The 17,989-nt window shown below is 62.2% G+C and overlaps 1 protein-coding gene and 1 long non-coding RNA gene across 2 annotated transcripts; one reads left to right on the plus strand and one right to left on the minus strand.

Annotated features, from left to right (window-relative positions):
* Window positions 1–1,051: 1,051 nt before the first annotated feature.
* INSRR (insulin receptor related receptor) lies at window positions 1,052–17,713 on the minus strand. Its single transcript, XM_032845066.1, has 23 exons — window positions 17,700–17,713; window positions 16,396–16,553; window positions 12,750–13,301; window positions 11,083–11,386; window positions 10,850–10,992; window positions 10,500–10,644; window positions 9,022–9,236; window positions 8,666–8,792; window positions 7,090–7,328; window positions 6,538–6,705; window positions 6,254–6,449; window positions 6,119–6,160; window positions 5,825–6,045; window positions 5,506–5,642; window positions 5,259–5,421; window positions 4,944–5,049; window positions 4,239–4,291; window positions 3,826–4,055; window positions 3,230–3,340; window positions 2,938–3,097; window positions 2,527–2,656; window positions 2,275–2,409; window positions 1,052–2,069 (listed from the first exon to the last, which is right to left on the minus strand). The coding sequence occupies exons 2-23, from the start codon at window positions 16,478–16,480 to the stop codon at window positions 1,829–1,831; spliced, it is 3,903 nt and encodes a 1,300-aa protein (XP_032700957.1). The 5' UTR covers window positions 16,481–16,553; window positions 17,700–17,713; the 3' UTR covers window positions 1,052–1,828.
* LOC116859627 lies at window positions 2,523–4,792 on the plus strand. Its single transcript, XR_004381195.1, has 4 exons — window positions 2,523–2,615; window positions 2,906–3,019; window positions 3,858–4,065; window positions 4,591–4,792. It is a non-coding gene; the product is annotated as an uncharacterized LOC116859627 (long non-coding RNA).
* Window positions 17,714–17,989: the final 276 nt, after the last annotated feature.

Here is a 17,989-nt window from a genome sequence, read left to right on the forward strand (position 1 = left end):
TCGAGAGCCGCCACCTACTCAGCCCTCCTTTCTTCCTTTCCGACCCTTTCTTCAGTCCGTCCTCACCCAGACGACCCGAGCATGTGGACAGGCCGTGTTCAGGACTCTGCAGGTTAGGGGTATGGGTGGCGGGGAGAGGGCTTGAGCCCACTGCTGCTGTCGGGGCCTGTGTGCTCCGTGGGAGGCTGTGGGTCTCCCCCGGGGGCTCCTGTGTGGAGCGTCCCTCCCTCCTAGTCCCCGGGAGGCCGTCAGAGGCCAGCCCCCCCCCCCCCCCCCAACCTCCCGCCCTCCCGGCTCGCTACGCTGTGGTTCCACCAGCAACCATTGGGGGTCACTGTTGCTTCAGCGACCAGTGACCGGCAGGGTCAGGGCAGGGGTCCAGGGGACCCGGGGCCCTTGCCGCCCATGTTGACCCCGGCAGGGCAGGGCACGGGAGCTGTAAACGCTCCGCCAGACACGGTCTCCGCAGACTCTCCCCGAGGCCGGACGCGGAGAGGCGGGTACAGAACCGGAGCCCGGCCAGCCCCTTCTGCTGCGACTTCAGTCCCTTATCTGCTGCTCCTCCCCGCAAATGCCCCGCCGGCCTTGGCATCGGAGCCCGGAAAGGGACTCCGCTGGGCTCCTGCCGCGTGCCTGGGGGCAGCTCTGTTCCGGCGCGGGGGGCGGACACGCAGGCTCCGAGCGGACGCGCCTGCCCGCCGGGCTGCGGCTGGGGGCGTCCAGCGCCCACCGGGCATCAGGGCCCCTCCCCGGCTCTGTCCGCCCCCGGAACCGCGAGGGGCCCCCCAGAGATGAGGGCGGGGGCGGCTCGGCCGCGGGGGTGCTGCCTGAGCGGCAGATAACAGCGAGGTCGTCCTGCGCCACCGCCAGGGGGACGCTGGCAGGTCAGGTCCTCGCGGAGCTGCGGACAGCCGCGCGCTTCTCCTGTATCCCCACCTCAGGGTCAAGTCCCCAAGGAGGAGGGAGGAAGTTCAGCCCGTGTTAGCACCAGATAGACGGAGAGGCAATGGGCTGCCCGGGGCCAGGGCACAAAGAGGCCCCAGCGTTTATTGTGTTTTCTCCAGCCTTCTCGTGAGAGGCAGGGGTGCGGGGCAGGAGCGAGGGCGGGGAGGAAGCAAGGCTCTTGAAGCCCCAATCACCCAAGGGTAGGAGGGAGGTGGAGGGGAAGGGCCTGCGCGAAGCGGGGAAGCTGCACCGAGGCATGCGCCTGGGGACGAGGGAGGAGGAGCACCAATCTTGGGGGTTCCTGGGTTCCGCGAAGGAGAGGAAGGGGGCGGGCAGGCTACCCGGCTGGGCTGCGACCTCTGCTCACCCAGGTCTCTGGGTTCTCCCCACACCACCTGATGCGTGGGGCAGAGGGGGCCAGTGAGACACCCCACCCCCAGCATTCTAGACAAGGACAGGGAGGCCTGATGCGGGCTGCTCTGCTGGTTTCCAGTGTGCGGACAGCGCCACATGTCCACAGGAGACCCAAAGCTGAGGCTGGGGTTCTCTGGACGTCGCCTTCCGGGTGGGTGAGCCCCCCTTCCCCGTCTGAGTAGGGCCCCCTCTCTGAGGGCGGGGGCCTCTCCTCCACTCGGGCTGGGACCTTGCTCACTTTCTCGTGGAGAACTCAGACTCCTGAAGAAATCTTGGATGTCTCTGGACTCCTTAAGGGCGAGTCCGCTCTGAGCCCCCCACCCCCATCTTTCCTCTCCCGCTCCCTGGTGCAGCCTGGGCACCCCCTGGCCTTTCTGAGCATGGGAAGGGGTGTGAATGTCTGCACATTTCATGGCCACAAAGGTCAGGACCCTACCTCTCCGCCAGTCATCGGGGAATACGGCGCCCCTCAGTGCCCCGGACCCCCATTTTGGGGGCGGCAGCCTGAGGAAGCCCCTTCTGGGGTGGGCAGAGAGTCAGGTTTGACATCAGGCAGCAGCGCCCCGCGGGCCGCCCGGCATTCTGGACTATAGTAGAAGGAAAAGAGACGGAAGGAGGGCCGCAGCTCGCTCCGGATGCTGTCCAGGATGTGGGTGAAGGCGGGTCGCAGGCGCGGGTTCTGCTGCCAACAGCGGCGCATCAGCTCCTGCCTGGGGGGGGCGGGGACAGCATGAGAGGGGGCCGGGGGAGGCTGCCTCTGGGAGGACCCCGGGAGAGTAAGCAGGGCTGTAGTGGGGAAGACTCAGCTGGGGACCCGCGGACAAGAGCGCATCAGAGGAGGCGGGCCAGAGTCAAGGGGGCAGCGTGGGTGGACAGCGCAGGGATGAGGAAGGGGCGGGGTGGGGGGTGACTTACAGCTGAAGGGGACAGCTCTCTAGCTCCTCCAGGACCCCACCATCCATGACAAACTTGAGCACCTGCTCGTTGGATAAGCCCTGGTAGGGCTGTTCTGCCAAGGTCACGATCTCCCAGAGCACCACACCGAAGGACCTGGAGGACACGCAGAAGGGCTTGAGCCAGCACCTTGCACGCTGCTGAGCGCATCTGGGCCTCATCCCGGACCCCACCTCCACATCCCCCAAGCCCTCTGCTCCAGCCAGCCCCCACCAGACATCCGAGTGCGTGGTGAAGATTCCATCTTTGAGGGACTCGGGGGCCATCCAGCGCACGGGCAGCAGCCCCTTCCCGCCCTTGCGGTAATAGTCAGTTTCGTACACGTCTCGAGTCATCCCAAAGTCTGGAAAGTGAGGGTGGACAGGTATGGGGGCAGCAGAAGCACATGCCAGCCCCTGGCCCAGGGATACCTCTCCTGGCCTTCTCCCCCTCCATAGCTTCCAAGAATTCTGGAATGTGAGGGCTCAAAGAACCTCAGAGATCATCCCGCCCCAGGACCTCTGGCCTTGGACGGGGCTGCTGTGAGGGATAGGGCTGTCGGGTGGGCCTGAGTCTCCCAGCCCAGTTTAGGGAGAGTTCCTCTATTCCTCAGGCTGCCCCATGCCCACCCGGCACCGTCTGTACCCCCGATCTTGACAGTGAAGTCCTGGGACACCATGCAGTTCCGGGCCGCCAGATCGCGGTGCACAAACTTGTTGGCAGCGAGGTAGGCCATGCCATCTGCAATCTCACCAGCCATCTGGATCATATCTCCCAGCGCTGGCCGTGGGAGCCCCGGGTTGTTCTAGGGCCAAGACAGGGGGCTGATGAAGAAGGAACCTAGAGGTTGGGCTCCTGCCCAACCATCCCCCCACAACTATGCCCAAGTCTTCTTTAACTCCCCAGCCCTGTGGCCCAGGGTCTTCCTGGTCTCCACCTCTGACTCGGGCCGCAGAGATCGAAGATGGCTCTTGAGGTCCCCCCGGGTCATTAACTCCATGATGACCAGAGTTGGCTGGCCCTGGGACACCACACCCAGGAGACGTACCTGGGATGGACAAAGAGCCTGGTTGCAGGTCCACCCACCACCCTGACCCTTTACCCACCTGGTCAACATGTTGCCCTGCTGTGACCACCACCTGACCTTGACACCTTGACTCTAAACCCAGCCGTGACCATAACCCTAATTCTAATCTACCAATGACACTGACCCTAACCCATGACCTTGATCGTACCTGTCATTCCAATCTTCATGATTCACCCAATTCTGACCTTGATCCCAATCATGATCCTAATAATGATCTAGACGCTGAATACTGACCCCCATCGATGACGGATCACAGCCCTAGCCGAGATTCTGCCATGGCCCCACCATGACATGGTTTGACTCTAACCCTAACCATGACTTTTACCTCAGTCCCAACCCTGACCTTGATGGTACCCTGACCTCATCCTTGACCCTATCCTTCTTATCATGTGACTTTCACCGTAATTATGGACCCTACCCTGGCAGTGTCCCCGATCCTTCCTTACCACATGGTGACACTTGAATGCCTTCATGACAGAGGCTTCCTTGAGGAACTCGATGCGTTCTCGTGGACTGGCCAGCTCATTGACGGTCTTCAGGGCCACGGGTGTGGACTCCTCTCCGGCCTCTAGCCCTTGTGCCAGCCCCTCGTATACCATCCCAAAGGAGCCCTGGCCCAGTTCCCGGATTATGGAGATCTGCTCCCGAGGCACCTCCCACTCATCAGGGACGTACACTGAGAGGAGGTGGGAGTCATGGGGCAGGAACACAGCCTCTGCCACGCCCCCACCCACCTCTCTCCTCTTCAGAAAGGCTTAGGTCCCGAGGCGGCCTTGTCTAAGAAAGTTTCCTGGAGCGTGCCTCTCCTCTCCTCCTGCCTCCCTTTCCCACACACCTGCCCCGCCACTCCCGGACCTACTATCAGAGGCGCTGAAGTACTCCGGATTCACAGAGGCATACAGGGTGCTGCTTCTGCAAGGGGGAGTGGGGGGGGTCAGGCTGGAAGGGTCCTCAGGAAGGAAGGAGCAATGTCAGAGAACAAGAAGGAGGGATACTGCAAGGAGGAGCGAAGTCCCTTCCTCCCGTCCCTGGCCAGGCTGTCCCTGGGGAGCCCTAGACACTTTCCAAGCGGGTCTTTGTCCTAGGCCTGGGATCTGGGATCTGACAGACTGTGGACGGGGAGGACAGGAGGAGGGCAGCTCCTGCCTCCTCCGGTAATCCTTAAAAGCCAACTAATCAAAATTCTGCCTCCACTTCCCTCTTGTGTTCAGCCCCAGGGCATCTGGCACCAACCAACCAGGGCGCTTGGTGAGGTCTCCTATCTCTTCCCCTGCTTTCTTGGCTGAGAACACGGTGACCAAATGAACACTCCCAGTGCGCCCAGACTAGGGAGTCCCCGGAAGGAAGACCTGCACTGGTAACATCAGGGAAATTTGGTCCCTCAGACTGAAAGGTGGTCTCCTCCATGCTGCCCTCAGGGGATGAGTTATTGCTTCTAAGGAATGTTCTCTTCCTGTCTCATATACCACCCTTCCGGGACCGACCTTGCGGTGGGGGCTGGCGGGGGGGGGGGGGGGGGGTTGGGAGAGGGGGGATGGGAACCGGTAGGACTGGGCATCGTCACCTCTTCCTGCCGTAGAAGAAACCAAGGGCAGCAAGAATGATGAGCAGCATGAGCCCCACAGGGGTGACAGTGAGAAGGACGTGCAGCCCCCCGGAGTCTTCCTCCTCTGGTGGTCAGAGGGCAGCAGATGGTAGGGTCAAAGATGGAGAAGTCAGAGGGTAGAGGACACTTCTCTTTTCACCATGGGAAGTGAGGACAGGGGAAGGAACCCGGTGGAGTGGCCACCACGTTCCTGTGGTTTCTACCACAGGAGACGTGGCTGGGGACCCAGCTGGGGCTGTGGGGGTGCACGTCTGGGACCGAGGCCACCTCTACCTGGGCCAGGGACGTAGAAAGCGATGCTTTCTGTCCAGGAGCCATTGCCTGCCAGCGAGGTTGCCCGAACTCTGGCAGAGTAGTTTCCAGGAGGTAGCAGGGCCAGTTGGACACCCCCGAACTTGGCGTACCGCAGGCGGGACACACACAGCACGGTGGCCTCCTGAGGGCAGGGCAGAACGGCTGGCTGGGAAGAGGGCGGACACGACGTCTGGGTCCGGGTTTGGGGGTTCCCACGGGTACCTACCTCTCCCAAGCGGCGGTACTTGATTTCGTATTTGAGGATGAGTCCGTTGGGGTCCGGTGGCTCCAGCCAGCGCAGGAGGACACTGCTTTTGCTGGCCGCCTCCCAGGCCACCTTCCCTGGGATGCCATCGGCTTCTCCTGCGGGAGAGCGCAGCAGGCAGCCCCCCCCCCTCAGCTTCATGTCCAAGTGCCTGGGGGCTAATCTCGAGGGTCCAGGAAGCTCAGGGCTTATGGGGACTGGAGTCGTGGGGAGGTCGAACATTGGAGCACTATCTGGGTAGAGTCCTGCGGGTCAGGGGCGGGGCGGAGGGAGAACCTACTGTGGGGCATGGTGCGCGCGAAGACGAAGGTGGCGGCGCTGCAGCCCACGGTGTGCGCCGCGTGGTTGCAGGCGTGGATGTCGATGCGATATTCCGTGAAGTGGCGCAGGCCACTCAACACTGCGCGCTCCCGGGGCACTTTGTCCTCCTGGATCTCGAAATCCGAGGTGTTTCCCCCAAGCCGGAGGGCCCCGGCGGCCCGGCGCTGCCTCCCCGAGTCCCTGGTGGGGGGGACGCGAGTCAGAGCCGCGGCCGCGCCCCGGGACCGCCACCTCTCAGACCCGCCCGGCTCACCTGTGAGGGTTCTTATGGATGGACGTCACCTTCCACGGGGATCTGGGGAGACCCGGGAGGGCCGCGTTAGGCCCCGCCCCGCCCCGCCCCCGCCCTCCAGGCTCGCCCCGCCCCCGCCCCCGGCGCGGGACGCACTTGGGGATGGTGATGGCGTTGTGCAGAAAGTTTTCGAACTTCTTCTGGAAGGAGGCCTCCTGCGCCTCCAGCGGCGGCAGGACCTGCCCGGGAGCGGGGTGCTGGCAGGGGCAGCAGCCCGGCTCCGTCTCGGCTTCCGGCTCCTCGTCTTCGCGGTCGAAGCGCGGGTCGTTGTGGCTGGTGGGCAGCCGCAAGCCTGGCGCGGCGCGGGGAAGAGGCGCGGTCAGACGGACAGCACCCCGACGCCGCCGCCCCGACCCTCCGGCCTGCGCTGCCCTGCGCACCGCGGTGGCAGTAGTCGTTGAGGTAGAGGTCGCCGTCCTCCGCCAGACGCTGCCACAGCACCAGGTAGTAGGTGATGTTCCCGTTGCGCTGAGTCGGTGGCTTCCAGCGCACCAGCAGGTGGGACGAGGAGTTGGACGTGGAGATGACGTCCTGGGGCACCGTGGGCGCTGGGGACGCAGATAGGGTGCGACTGAGGCGCCGCGGATCCCCCTTTCTGGTACTGTCTGGTAATGGCCCCTCTCTGGGGTCCAAGCCCTTCGCATTCTCCCAAGGAACCTCCCCTTCCTGGAACGTAGAATCCTGGCCTTCCCACGGCCCTCGAAGGCCCTTGAATTGGCTCAAGTATTCCCCCTGCCCTCTCCCACCCACAGTGTCCCTAGGACCTTAGGCCGATGCCCTCCGTTCTCTCCAGGACTCAAACATCTGGCTTCCCAGTCTCTAGGGGCCTGGTGTTGAAAGACCCAGCTTCCCTATTTCTAGTGCCTGGGTTCCCCCGGTCCCAGCAGGGCTCAGGTATCCAGCTCCCACCCCCTTCAAAGTCTTCCGCATACCCGCCGGCAGGGTTCGGAGGTAGACGATGGGGCTCTGGGCTCCTTGGTGGGGGCTGTCCTCAGCGGTGGTCAGTGTGATGGCCCGTACAAACACTGCATACTGTGTCCAAGGCTTGAGGGGTGCGAGAGCCACCCCGGGTTCCTGGGTGCGGCTTAAGGGCAGCTCCACATCCAGAAGGTTCCAGCTCTGGGTCCCGCAGGCGTCTGGACCTATGTGCTCTGTGGCATTCTGGAATGGGCTGAACACCGCATCCCTAGAGCTGAGGGGCGGCTCAGCCCCGGCCCAGTTTCTAGCATCCCCGTCCTCTCTGAACCACCATAAGAAGGTCACTGTCATTCTTCCGGTGTGCGTGAAGGCATCCCGCTCCTTGGGAGCACCCAGTGGGTGGGTCTGCTGAGAGCTGGGACTGGGCCAGGACCCATAGCAGGTCTGAGCCAGCAAAGCCGCAGCCAGGCTTCGAGGCCATGATGCTAGGGGAGCTTCCTGAAGGACACTTAGGGTTCTCTACCTTCTGAGCCCAGAGGCGGCTGGGTACAGCCGTGTGGACTGTGAGCCACACGAGCCAGGCAGGGGGTGCTGTGCACACGGCCAGCCCACTTTAGTATTCCTCGAAGTGTGGTCCTGGACCAGGATTACCTGGGAGCTTGTTAGAAATGCGGATTCTCAGGCTCTCCCCATGACTAACTGACTTGGAATCTGTGGGGATGGGGCCCAGGAGTCTGTATTTAGCAAACCCTCCAGCTCCCCATGCTGGAGACCTTCACCTCCCAGTGAGGCCCAGGAGAGCCTTGGCCATCTGAGCCGGCCTCGCGCCACTGACACATCCTCCTTCCTCCCACACCAGGCCATGTGCTAGTGAGAAACTAAGACCTCCCTATCTGAATCCACAGGAAGGCTTCCAAGCCAGGTGGCTCCCATCTTCTGTCGACTGTAGACGTGGAAACACTCCCCAGGCTGCCCTCCCGGCCTGCCATCCCGAACCCACTTCTCTCCTCTAAGAATTCTCGTTTTGATTCCTAGCCATGCTTTTGGAGAGATCCTTCCTGTGGTCTAACCACTGTCCCTCCTACTATGGTCAGTATGCTCTCTCCAAAGCAAAACCAGCCTGTCCTTGGCTGTCCCGCCTCCCTTCCTTCCTTAGGTTTTAATGAAATGCTGGCAGAGCTCCACATAAAACCGGCCAAATTAGTGGGTGCTCCCCAAACCGCTGCTGGGGCAGGAGCCTGTGGTCAGCACAGAACATTAACATAGTGAATTGAAGTTTAATTATCCGAGCCTTCCCAGCGGGGTGCCTCTCCTGGTCTCTCAGAAGTCCTGACTGTCCTCTCCAATTCACTGCTGAGGTGAAACTGAGGCACGGAGGGGTGACTAAGGTGAAGGGAGAGCCAGGCGTGGGCCCTACAAGGGAGTGAGTCTTAGGGGTTCTGGCTCCTTGCCTCTCTGCACCCCTGCGCTCTGTCCTCACCCCTCACCCGGCTGCGTTTGGGAACAGATGGGCGGGACCGGGTCTGACCCTGCCCACGGTGGGGGGGGGGACTCTGGCCCCGCCCCTCTAGCCCCACCCCCGGCACTCACGACTCCTTGTAGTACACGATGAAGCTGAGCAGGTCCCGAGCCTCCAGCGGCTCGTAGCGCTCCCAGCGCAGCAAGATGCTGTCGGCCTGCGTCACGTTGGACACGAAGCGCAGGGTGCGAGTCTGGCCTGGGGGGCGAGGGGCCAACACCTGCGGTCAGCCGCGTCTGTCTCCACCCGAGCTCCCACCCCGACCAGGCGGAGGCCACCCGCAGCGCGGCCCCGAAGAGAACCTATCGCGTCGTCCGGGGCAAACGCGCCCTCCCCCCGGGGCCATGTCTGGTGTGTTTCAGTGCGCGTGCGCGCGTCAGGGGTTTCTGGGGGTCCTTCGCTCTGGGGTTGCGGTGTCGGGCCTCACAGGCGGCGCGGTCTCCGTTGGTGCGGGGATTGATCTCGGCCTTGTTTTGCCGTCCCCGAGTGCCGGTCACCTCCTCCAGGCGGTAGATGTGCTCCAAGCAGAGGCGAGGGTTGAAGGCGAAGTAGATCTTGCCCACGGGAATGGTGAGCCCCGCAGCCACCCAGGACCCCAGCTGTTGTAGGTTCTGGTTGTCCAGCACATACAGAGTGTAGTTCCTGGGCGGGGGTGGGGGTGGGGGAGAGACCTTGTGCTGCAGAGGAGGTGGAGGCAAGGGGTGGGGAACCCGAGCGCCTTATGGGCCCCTCCTGGAGGGGCTGAGCTGGGGGCACAGGGGAGGAGGGGCCCTCAGCCTGGGGCTATGCCTCTCCAGCTGGAGTGTGGGTACCCCTGGGGGTCCACGGCAGTTTAGGAGAGACATGAGAAACCACTCAGCTGGATGATAATTTAGAAATTCTCTGGGGGCGCCTGGGGGGCTCAGTGGGTTGAGCGCCCTCTTGATTTTGGCTCCAGGTGGTGATCTCAAGGTCATATCTCAGGCTGGTGATTTCAAAACCCCTCTAGAGCTCTACTCTGAGTGTGAAGCCTCTCTCTTCCTCTGCTGGCCCCCCACTCCCGGCCCACAAACATTCTCTCTCTCTGTGTCTCTCTTGTAAATAAATAAAATAAAGCAAAACAAAATAAAATAAAACAGGGACTCCTGGGTGACTCAGTCGGTTAAGCATCTGCCTCTGGCTCAGGTCGTCATCCCAGGCAGGAAGCCTGCTTCTCCCTCTGCTTCTCTCTCTGTCTCTCGTGAATAAACAAACAAACAAATAAATAAATAAAAATAAAACAAAACATTCTCTGTGTCTTGAAAAATCCTAGCTATGTTATAGGTAGGTCTTGACTGGTAGGTGGCAGGGATGGGTTTCAAACACAGGTGGTCTTGCTCTGCTGTTGAGAGCGTCAGAAAGCAGTGGTGACCTATGTGGAGTCTGATGTCACCATAAACGATATAGAATATATGTGTTCCCTGCACTCTTTTAAGTGCTTTGCACACAACAACGTAAGTAATATTCACAACAACCCTAAGAAAGAAGTAGTGTCGGGGCACCTGGGTGGCTCAGTGGTTAAGCCTCTGCCTTCGGCTCAGGTCATGATCTCAGGGTCCTGGGATCGAGCCCCACATCAGGCTCTCTGCTCAGCGGGGAGCCTGCTTCCTCCTCTCTCTCTGCCTGCCTCTCTACCTACTTGTGATCTCTGTCTGTCAAATAAATAAATAAATAATCTTTAAAAAAAAAGAAAGAATAAGCAGTGTTATATTAAACCCATTTTACAGATGAGAAAATTGAGGACCACAGAAGTTAAGTGACCTACCCAGTGTCACACATACGCCACAGAGCTGACTCCAGAGCCCATGCTCTCTCCCCCCATTTGGGGAGTGTTAGGGAGGACATGTGATAGAGGGAGCTGGTCAGAGGCTGTTTCTGACCCCTTACCCGTCCACCATGGCGTCCCCCCGGATTAGTTTGAGGTTCCTGAAAAAGCCCAGGGACACGAGGGCAAAGGAGTGCTTGATTTTGAGGAAGCCAGTGATGGTCTCGATGAGCCCCAGGCTTTGCTGTAGCTCCGGCTCTAGGTTATCTGGAACCGGGGAAGACAGGGCTGGAGCCGGGTGGGGGAGGTGTATGGCTGGCAGGGGGGGTGGTGGGAGAAGGTGCTGATGGCAGGGGTAGCAAGGCGGGGGCCCTGAGGACTGGGACCCAGGATGATAGAAAGCAGGGCTTTAGCTGGGTCACTGTCAGGGGCATGGCCAGGAGCAGAGGTGCGCCCCTAGGAAGGTACTGACAGCCTTGGCGAAGGTTGACGATGAGGCTCCCCTCCACATGGGTGCAGCCCGCCAGGTCCTGTGCCACCTGGATGGAGTCGATGGTCTTGGTGCCCACCTTGCACTCTTTGGGGCACAGCCCCTCACACTTGTGGCAGAATATGCTAGCAGGGGCAAGCGGAGGCGTGGAGTGAGCCCTGGACCAGTGGGGACCCCCTTACTGATCCAAGAGTACCCCCATCCCCTACACTCACCTACTGCTGTTGCGGGTGAAGCCCGGGGGGCACTGGGCCAGGCAGCTGCCCTCGTGGATGCCGAAGGTGGAGGCGCGGCCGGGCACGGAGCGCAGGCTGGCACAGCGCTCTGCCGTGACACAGCGCCAGGACTCATGCTGGTAGGTGCCTGGAGGGCAGGCCCGGTGACAGGCACCCTGGAAGTAGAGGTGACGACAGGCCAGGCAGGCCCGGGGGTCCTCTGGCTGGCTGCAGCCCCCCAGGCATTCGGAGTGGCAGCACTCCCCCCCAGCTGTGCAGGCCAGCCCGTGGGGACAGGGACACACTGTGGACAGAGTGCTGAGTTAGGCCTCCCCCTGACACCCCCGTCCCGGTGCCACCCCGTCCCCTGGGGTAACACTCTTAGGCAGCATCCAAATTCCTCCAGTGCAGATGACAGTGGTTGCTGGCTTGCTTTTCCCCAGATGGGGCTCTTGAGGACCAGGACCATGGCCCCTCTCTGTGGCTTCCCATCTCCCACAGCACCTGGTGGGGGTTCAGAGCTCAGGACAGAGCAATGACCTTGTCTACCTAAACTGCTTCTCCCCAGTCTGCTGTCCTGTCTGGGCCCGGTGCTCAGATCGTCACTGGGCATGGTGCCAGGGGGAACACGCCCCCTCTCCTGGGCAGTGAGGCCTGGGGCCGGCGAGTGTGTGCAAGGAGGGGGCACCCCTCATCATCTCACCTGTCCATACCTCCACCCTCCCTGGCTCTGTGCCCTAGGTGGGGGCCGCCCAAAGTGGCCGCCATTGGGGGTTGGGGCTGGGGGCCCAAGATATGCAAAGTCTGCGGGTGGCAGCCTGCTGTCTGGGAGCCGGTGTGTGGTGGGGACAGCGAAGGCGTGTTGATACTGTACATGAGAGAGGACAAGCAGCCACAGTGTTTACAGCCAACACAGGGGCATGGGGACGTGGGGCCCAGCGGACACAGAAGGGATCTGGTTACACTTCTGCTGTGACGCTGAGGCTTTGGGTGAGGGTTGGGGATGCCAGGTCTTGTCCTAGCCTCTGGAAGCTTTTCCTTTTCTCCCCTGTAACTTCTTCTTCCTCCTCCCATCACCCCTCCTTGTATCACTTCCCCCCTTTGCTCTGTTTCCTTCCTTCTGTTTTCTCTCCAGGCCCCTTACTTGCTAAGGAAGACCCCACTGTTCTGTCCTTCCTCAGTGAGCTCCTCCTTTCCCTGCCCACCCAGGTCCCCTCCCCCCAAATACTGCCAGCCTGCCCTGGATCACCTGTGCTAGGACCACTTTTATCAGGAACCTAGAACCCCCACCAGGGCCCAGGCACTGGTCTAATGCTGAGAGAAGCTCATTGCCCCTAACGACCCCGCGCTTACCTTACAGATGAGGGGGCAGGCTCAGACACGCACCCTGAGCGAAGCCAGTAGGTTGCACAGCTGAGATCGGACGGAGCCCAGGCCTTGTACTTAGCCGCTGCCCCATGTGGCTTCCCTCCCCCATGCCCACCTCGCACCTGTCCTGTCCCCTCTCCCTGACACCTGGCTGCTGTCCTGCACGGTCCCTTGACAGTCTTGTGCTAACTCAGTTATTGAATTTTTCTGACCCATCCTGTGGCCGCCCAGCGTCTGCCCCCCCCCCCCCCGCCCTCCCTGTGCGCCCACCCCCGCTGGTGTTCTGGGCTGGGGCCCACCTCTCTGGCAGTGGCTGGAGGTCCAGCACCTGTAGTCGGTGTGCCCGCCGAAGGTGGTCCTGGCGCAGGGCTGGCCGGTGGCACCCAGCACGCCGGGGCACACGTCCGCACACTCCTCACGCAGCTTGTTGCCCACAATGTGGTTGGCGCCAGGTGAGGGCTGCAGCAGGCCCCAGTCGATGGTGGAGAGGTGGCAGAGCTCCTGGTTCTTCTCCACCCGCACGGCCCCGCGCAGCACGGCCCCCAGCGCCGGCAGCCCCACGTCCCGCAGGTGCGGCATCTCGTAGATGACCAGTGCGTAGCCCAGGAAGAGGCGGGCGCCGCGCACCACCGCCAGGTTGGGGAAGAGGTCCCGCAGGCTCTCCAGGCCATAGACACGGAAGAGGAGCAGGTAGTCCGTGACCTGAGTGAGGCGCGGGAAGCTGAGGCCGCGGAAGTCCTCGCCGGTGGCCGTGAACATGAGCAGGATCTGCAGGTGACCCTCCACCACGCTGCAGTTCTCCAGCCGGCGCAGCTCGGACACCTCCGAGCGGATGTCCAGGCTGGGACACACTGTGGGCACAGGCGGCAGCGGCCCTCAGTGCAGCTCGGGCCCGGCACCCCGTCCTGCCCGGGGAAGCTTTGGGGGAGGGGTGCCTCTCCCGGAGCAGGACATCGCCCGGGAGCAGGGCTCTGCTGTGGCCTCCTCCCTGACTTCCGAGGCTCCTGGCAGCTTGAAGGGCCCACGGCCGCCCGGGTGCCCTCCTGCTCCGTTCTGCCCTGGAGAGCCAAAGGGTCTTCTCAGAAAAGGTTGGCTCCGGGGCGCCTGGGGGGCTCAGTCATTAGGAGTTTGCCTTCGGCTCAGGTCATAATCCCAGGGTCTTGGGATCGAGTCCCACATCAGGCTCCCTGCTCTGCGGGAAGCCTGCTTCTCCTCCCACTCCCCCTGCTTGTGTTCCCTCTCTCGCTGCGTCTCTCTGTCAAATAAATAAATAAAATCTTTAAAAAAAAAAAAAAGTTGGCTCCCATTCCTCCACCTCTTTCAAGTTCAAGTCCTTACCCCAGCTGGCAAGGCCTCTGCGGCCTCTCTGACCCCATCTCCTGCTCTCTCTTCTTCAGCCACACTGACATTTTCACTGTTCCTCAAACAGGTCAGCCAAGCTTCTGCCCTGAGGCCTTTGCACCTTCTGTTCCCCCTGACTAGAACACTGTTCCCTCTAGACGGTCCCTCACCTCCTTCAAGTCTCTGCTCAAATGTCCCCTCCTCAATGAGGCCGTCTCTGGCCCTCCTTTTAAATACCCCCCCCCGCTTCCTACTTTATTTTTCTCCTTAAATCTTTATACTGGCTAATATACAATTTCCTTATTTTGTTTAGGGTAAGCTCCAGAAGGGCAAGGATCTCAGAATGATTCATTGCTGTCTCCGTGGTGCCTGGTATAGTGCGTGGCATGAAACCGGCACTCAATGTCTGACCAACGAGTGAATTCCAAGGCTGAGACCAGAGCCTCATACATCCCCTTCCCACCCTGGCCCGAGAGATCTCCATGTCTGGTCCCTACATTGCTTTACGCTGGAAGGGACGTTCCAACTCCCCATCACCGGAAGTTCAAACTTAAAATCCCTCAGACTGACATGGCGGGGTGTTGACACACACAGGCCCACACGAATTACACCAGCCTGGGCGGGGTTCCTTGGCCTGGCCACACACTCAGCGCTTGTCCCACGAACCGCAGGTCCAGCCCACCTCCCCCGATCCTGGCCTGAGTCAATCACTTCCCCCCAAGGCTGGGCAGCACTGGCCCTGACACCCACAGGTGCCATCCATGTTTCTGTCACGCTCTAGGGAGGGGATCTCCCGAGGGTGGGGCACTGCTGGTCAGCACCGTGTCCCTCCAAGGCGCTCAGTTCAGGGCTGGAGACGCCCGGGACCATAGTTTGAATCCATGCACATTTGGTTCCCAAGTCCACTCCTCTCCTGGGGACGGGGGTGTGTCCGCCTTCTTCTAACCCAGGCCCACTTGTCTCTCTCTCCCCGAGGCACCAAGGACCAGTCCCCGGAGCGGGCGGGCTATTACCTGGGCCCAGAGTGTGCTCTCACTTGGCTCCTTCCGCAGCAGGAGATGCAAGTCTGAATTCTTGATCTGCTCGGCCTTTATCTACTCAAGCCTGCTCGCCGGCTAGCCTCCGCTCCCTCACTCCCTCGCTCCCTGCCTGGCTCGGGCACTCTGCCACAGACCACCCCCACCCCCATTCCCCCACCCCCGCCCCGCCCCCGCTGAGGAGGCGGCCCCCTGGGGCTTATATCACACCTTCTCCCTGTCATTCTTAAGGGTCCCCGTGCTTGGCTCTGCCCAGTTACTGTGTGTGTGTCTGAGCACACACAGGTACACAGGGGCGTGCGCACACGCCCCCCCCCCCCAAAGACAGAATGAGAAAACACTTCTAGCCCTCCAGGCAAAGGCCAATCAGGGCCTACAAGGCGCCCACATGCCACTTTCCCTCATGCCCCTGCCTCTCTAGGGCTCCCCTGATGGGAGTCATTTGGAAAAACAAATCCTCGACCTTCACAGATTAACCCCTGCCTGCCTCTGCTCGGGACATGGCCCTGTGCAGAGCTGCACTGGGAACAGGACATCTGGGTCCCCTGTGACCAAACAACCAAACGCCACCCTCCGGGCCCCCTCCCAGAGACGTGCTCCCCTCCTGACAACCGTGCTCCTGGCTGGCATCCGTGGTAACCTGTCCTGGTGCAGAGTGGAGGAGGGGAGGGGAAAGGGCTCTCTCTTCCTTGCCAGCAATGCCTTCCCAACTAGCACTGTTTGGGGGACCCCTGACCCCAACCCATTTGCAGCTTTCCTGTCTCTGACCTGCTCCTGGAAGCCCTTGGTCTGAGGGCGTCACGAGACCTGCCAGGTGGGCACACAGAGCTGGACCCCTGAACCGTCTCAGTCTGGAAGGGGATGGTGGGGTTGGGGAAGGCTGCGCTCTTAATCCTTCCCCTTTGGAATCTTGCCAGCTCAGCTTCTGTTCTCCCCCCCCCACCCCCACCAGGCTCCCCGCACCCCCATGTGGGCCCCCTGGTCTATATCATCTTCCCCTCCCAAACTCTGCACATGGGAAGCCTCTGACCAGAAGGGCTAGTGAAAGGCACCCTCCATCCCAGTGTGGGGGCCCTGAGTGTGGGGGCCATGGGACCAGGCCCTGGGCACTGGCCAGCTTTACCTCCCAGTCCTCTGAGCCTCAGTTCCCTGTCTGCACAATGGGTTCAGTTAGTTCATGGTGCCCGGTTCTGAGCTACCCATCTCATCCTGGTGCCTGTCGAGTTCAGTGGCCTTGGAAATGAGCCCTAAGACCCTCCCCCCATCATGTCATTCTCATTCAGGCTTACTGGGATCAGGGTTTCATAAGTGGGAATGGAGGGCATCTCTTCATCTCTCTGTTTCAAGGTCCTTCTCACATCCCAGGGAACTGAGAGGAAATGCTTATGTGGGAGAGTTAACTGCCCTTGCTGGTGGGAAGTCCTTCTGAGAGCTAACCACAGTCTTCATGTTGCAGGAGGTAAACACCTGTGTTCCGGCTGGACACTCAGTTGTCTGGCCTCCGGGCTTGCCAGGGGTGTGGGAGGGGTGGAGATGGGGGTCCAGGAGTCAGTGTTGGGCGACTCACCCTCTAGTGTGTCCAGGCCAGATCCCAAGGAGAGGAGGATCAGGAGCATGTGTGCTACCCACGGGCCCAGCCTGGGTACTGCCATTGTCCCAGCCCTGCCTCGTGCCCAGTCCCGGCTTCTGCAGATGGCTTCGGGGAGAAAAAGGGTCTGGCAGGCCCTAAGGGACACAGAGAGGCAGGCTTCAAGGGGGAGGGAAGGGTAGGGACCCATCGAGGGGGAATCCCACACAGAGATAGCAGGAGACGGAATGAGAGCCACGGAGACACAAAGACAGCCACAGCTAGCCACTGACAGCAGCCTGTGGCCCAGCCACAGACAGAGACTCAGTCTGAACCCAGAGACGGAGAGATGAGGACCGAGACGCAGACCGCAACAGAGCAGATGCGGAGAGGCCTCCAGAGGAAGAAGGGCTTGCAGGGTGCGAGCAAACGGCAGCCCAGGAGGCCTGCCAACCCGGAGCAAGAGTCGAACCGAAGCCTGGGGAGCTCGCCGGGGAGAGCGGCGCGGACCCGCCCGGGAGAGCGGCCCGGATCCTCGCGGCCGCGGGGCACCCGGGCGGCAGGAGCGGCAGGTGGCCGCGGAGACGCGCGCTATCTCCGGGCGCAGGGGGGCCGCGCCCAGCCCCCGCCCTCCCCGCCCCAAGGCCAAACGGATTGGCTTGCGGAGACCGCCGGCTCTCTCCGCCCTTCCCGCCAAGCCAAAATATTTAGCCTGACAACTGAGGGGGGACAGGTCTGTTGGGGGAAATAAGGCCAAAATACAGGGGGTGGTTGTCCGGGGACCGAGCTCCCCTATCGCCCCTGCGGACTCGCTCACGTGGGGCCGCGCTGCCGGCGGAGGAGGGGGGCCGTGGCCGGGGCTGCGCTGGGCTGGGCTGGGGGGACGTTCTGCGGGGGGGGGAGCCCTGACACCTGCTGGGTGGCTCCTGGCAGGCGCCGGCGGGGCGAGCTTGCTGAACCCCGGCGGGACCGCGAACCGGTCCCGAACGCGCAGGCGGTTCCCCTCTCCCGGCCACTCGCAGCCACCCGGGGGCCGCCACGCCCGCTTTCGCGCGAGGCTCGGTCCCACCCAAGTCCCTCGGCCACAGCCAAGATCCTGGGCCTGCCTCTGTCCGGTCGCCTTCCCAAACCAGGCTGCCGGTCTGTCTGTCTGTCCGCGTCGGGGCTGCGGGCCCGGCGGAGGGGCCCCCGCGCCTCTCTCTCTCTCTCTCTCTCTCTCATCCTCTCGGAGGGCGCTCCGGGCGGCCCTCGCCTGCCCTCTCTGCCCGAGGGTCCCTGCTCGGGGACCCTTTGCTCGCCCTTACCGCCCCCTCCCCGGCCTGAGACGGTCGGGCTCCTGCAGCCGCCGAGGCACGCGGCGTGGGAGGCGCTGGGGATCCCGGGGCTTCCCGGGGCGCGGCCTGCGAGGACCGACGGGTGCCCAGCCCCACGGCGGCGGCTCGGGGTCCGAGGAGCTAAGAGCCGATCTATTCATTTCTCCGCGCAGAAATCGATGCTCTCGCCAGGGCGGCGGTCGATGCCAGCCCAGCCCGGCGGGGCCCCAGCGGCCGGGGTCGGGGCGGTGGCGGGGCCCCGGGGCGCCGCTCGGAGCGGG

This window comes from Lontra canadensis, unplaced genomic scaffold, assembly GCF_010015895.1.
Source record: "Lontra canadensis isolate GAN:19392208 unplaced genomic scaffold, GSC_riverotter_1.0 scaffold160, whole genome shotgun sequence".
Classification (NCBI taxonomy): Eukaryota; Metazoa; Chordata; class Mammalia; order Carnivora; family Mustelidae; genus Lontra; species Lontra canadensis.

Bases quoted from the DNA above. Each gene is read 5' to 3' on its own strand.
- INSRR (XM_032845066.1), bottom strand. From the start codon at position 16,480: ATGGCAGTACCCAGGCTGGGCCCGTGGGTAGCACACATGCTCCTGATC. The intron at 5,050-5,258 runs GTAGAGGTGGCC...TCTGACCACCAG, and splicing joins TTTCTACGTCCCTGGCCCAG to AGGAGGAAGACTCCGGGGGG. The intron at 2,410-2,526 runs GTGGGGGCTGGC...CGTGTCCTCCAG, and splicing joins ACCACGCACTCGGATGTCTG to GTCCTTCGGTGTGGTGCTCT.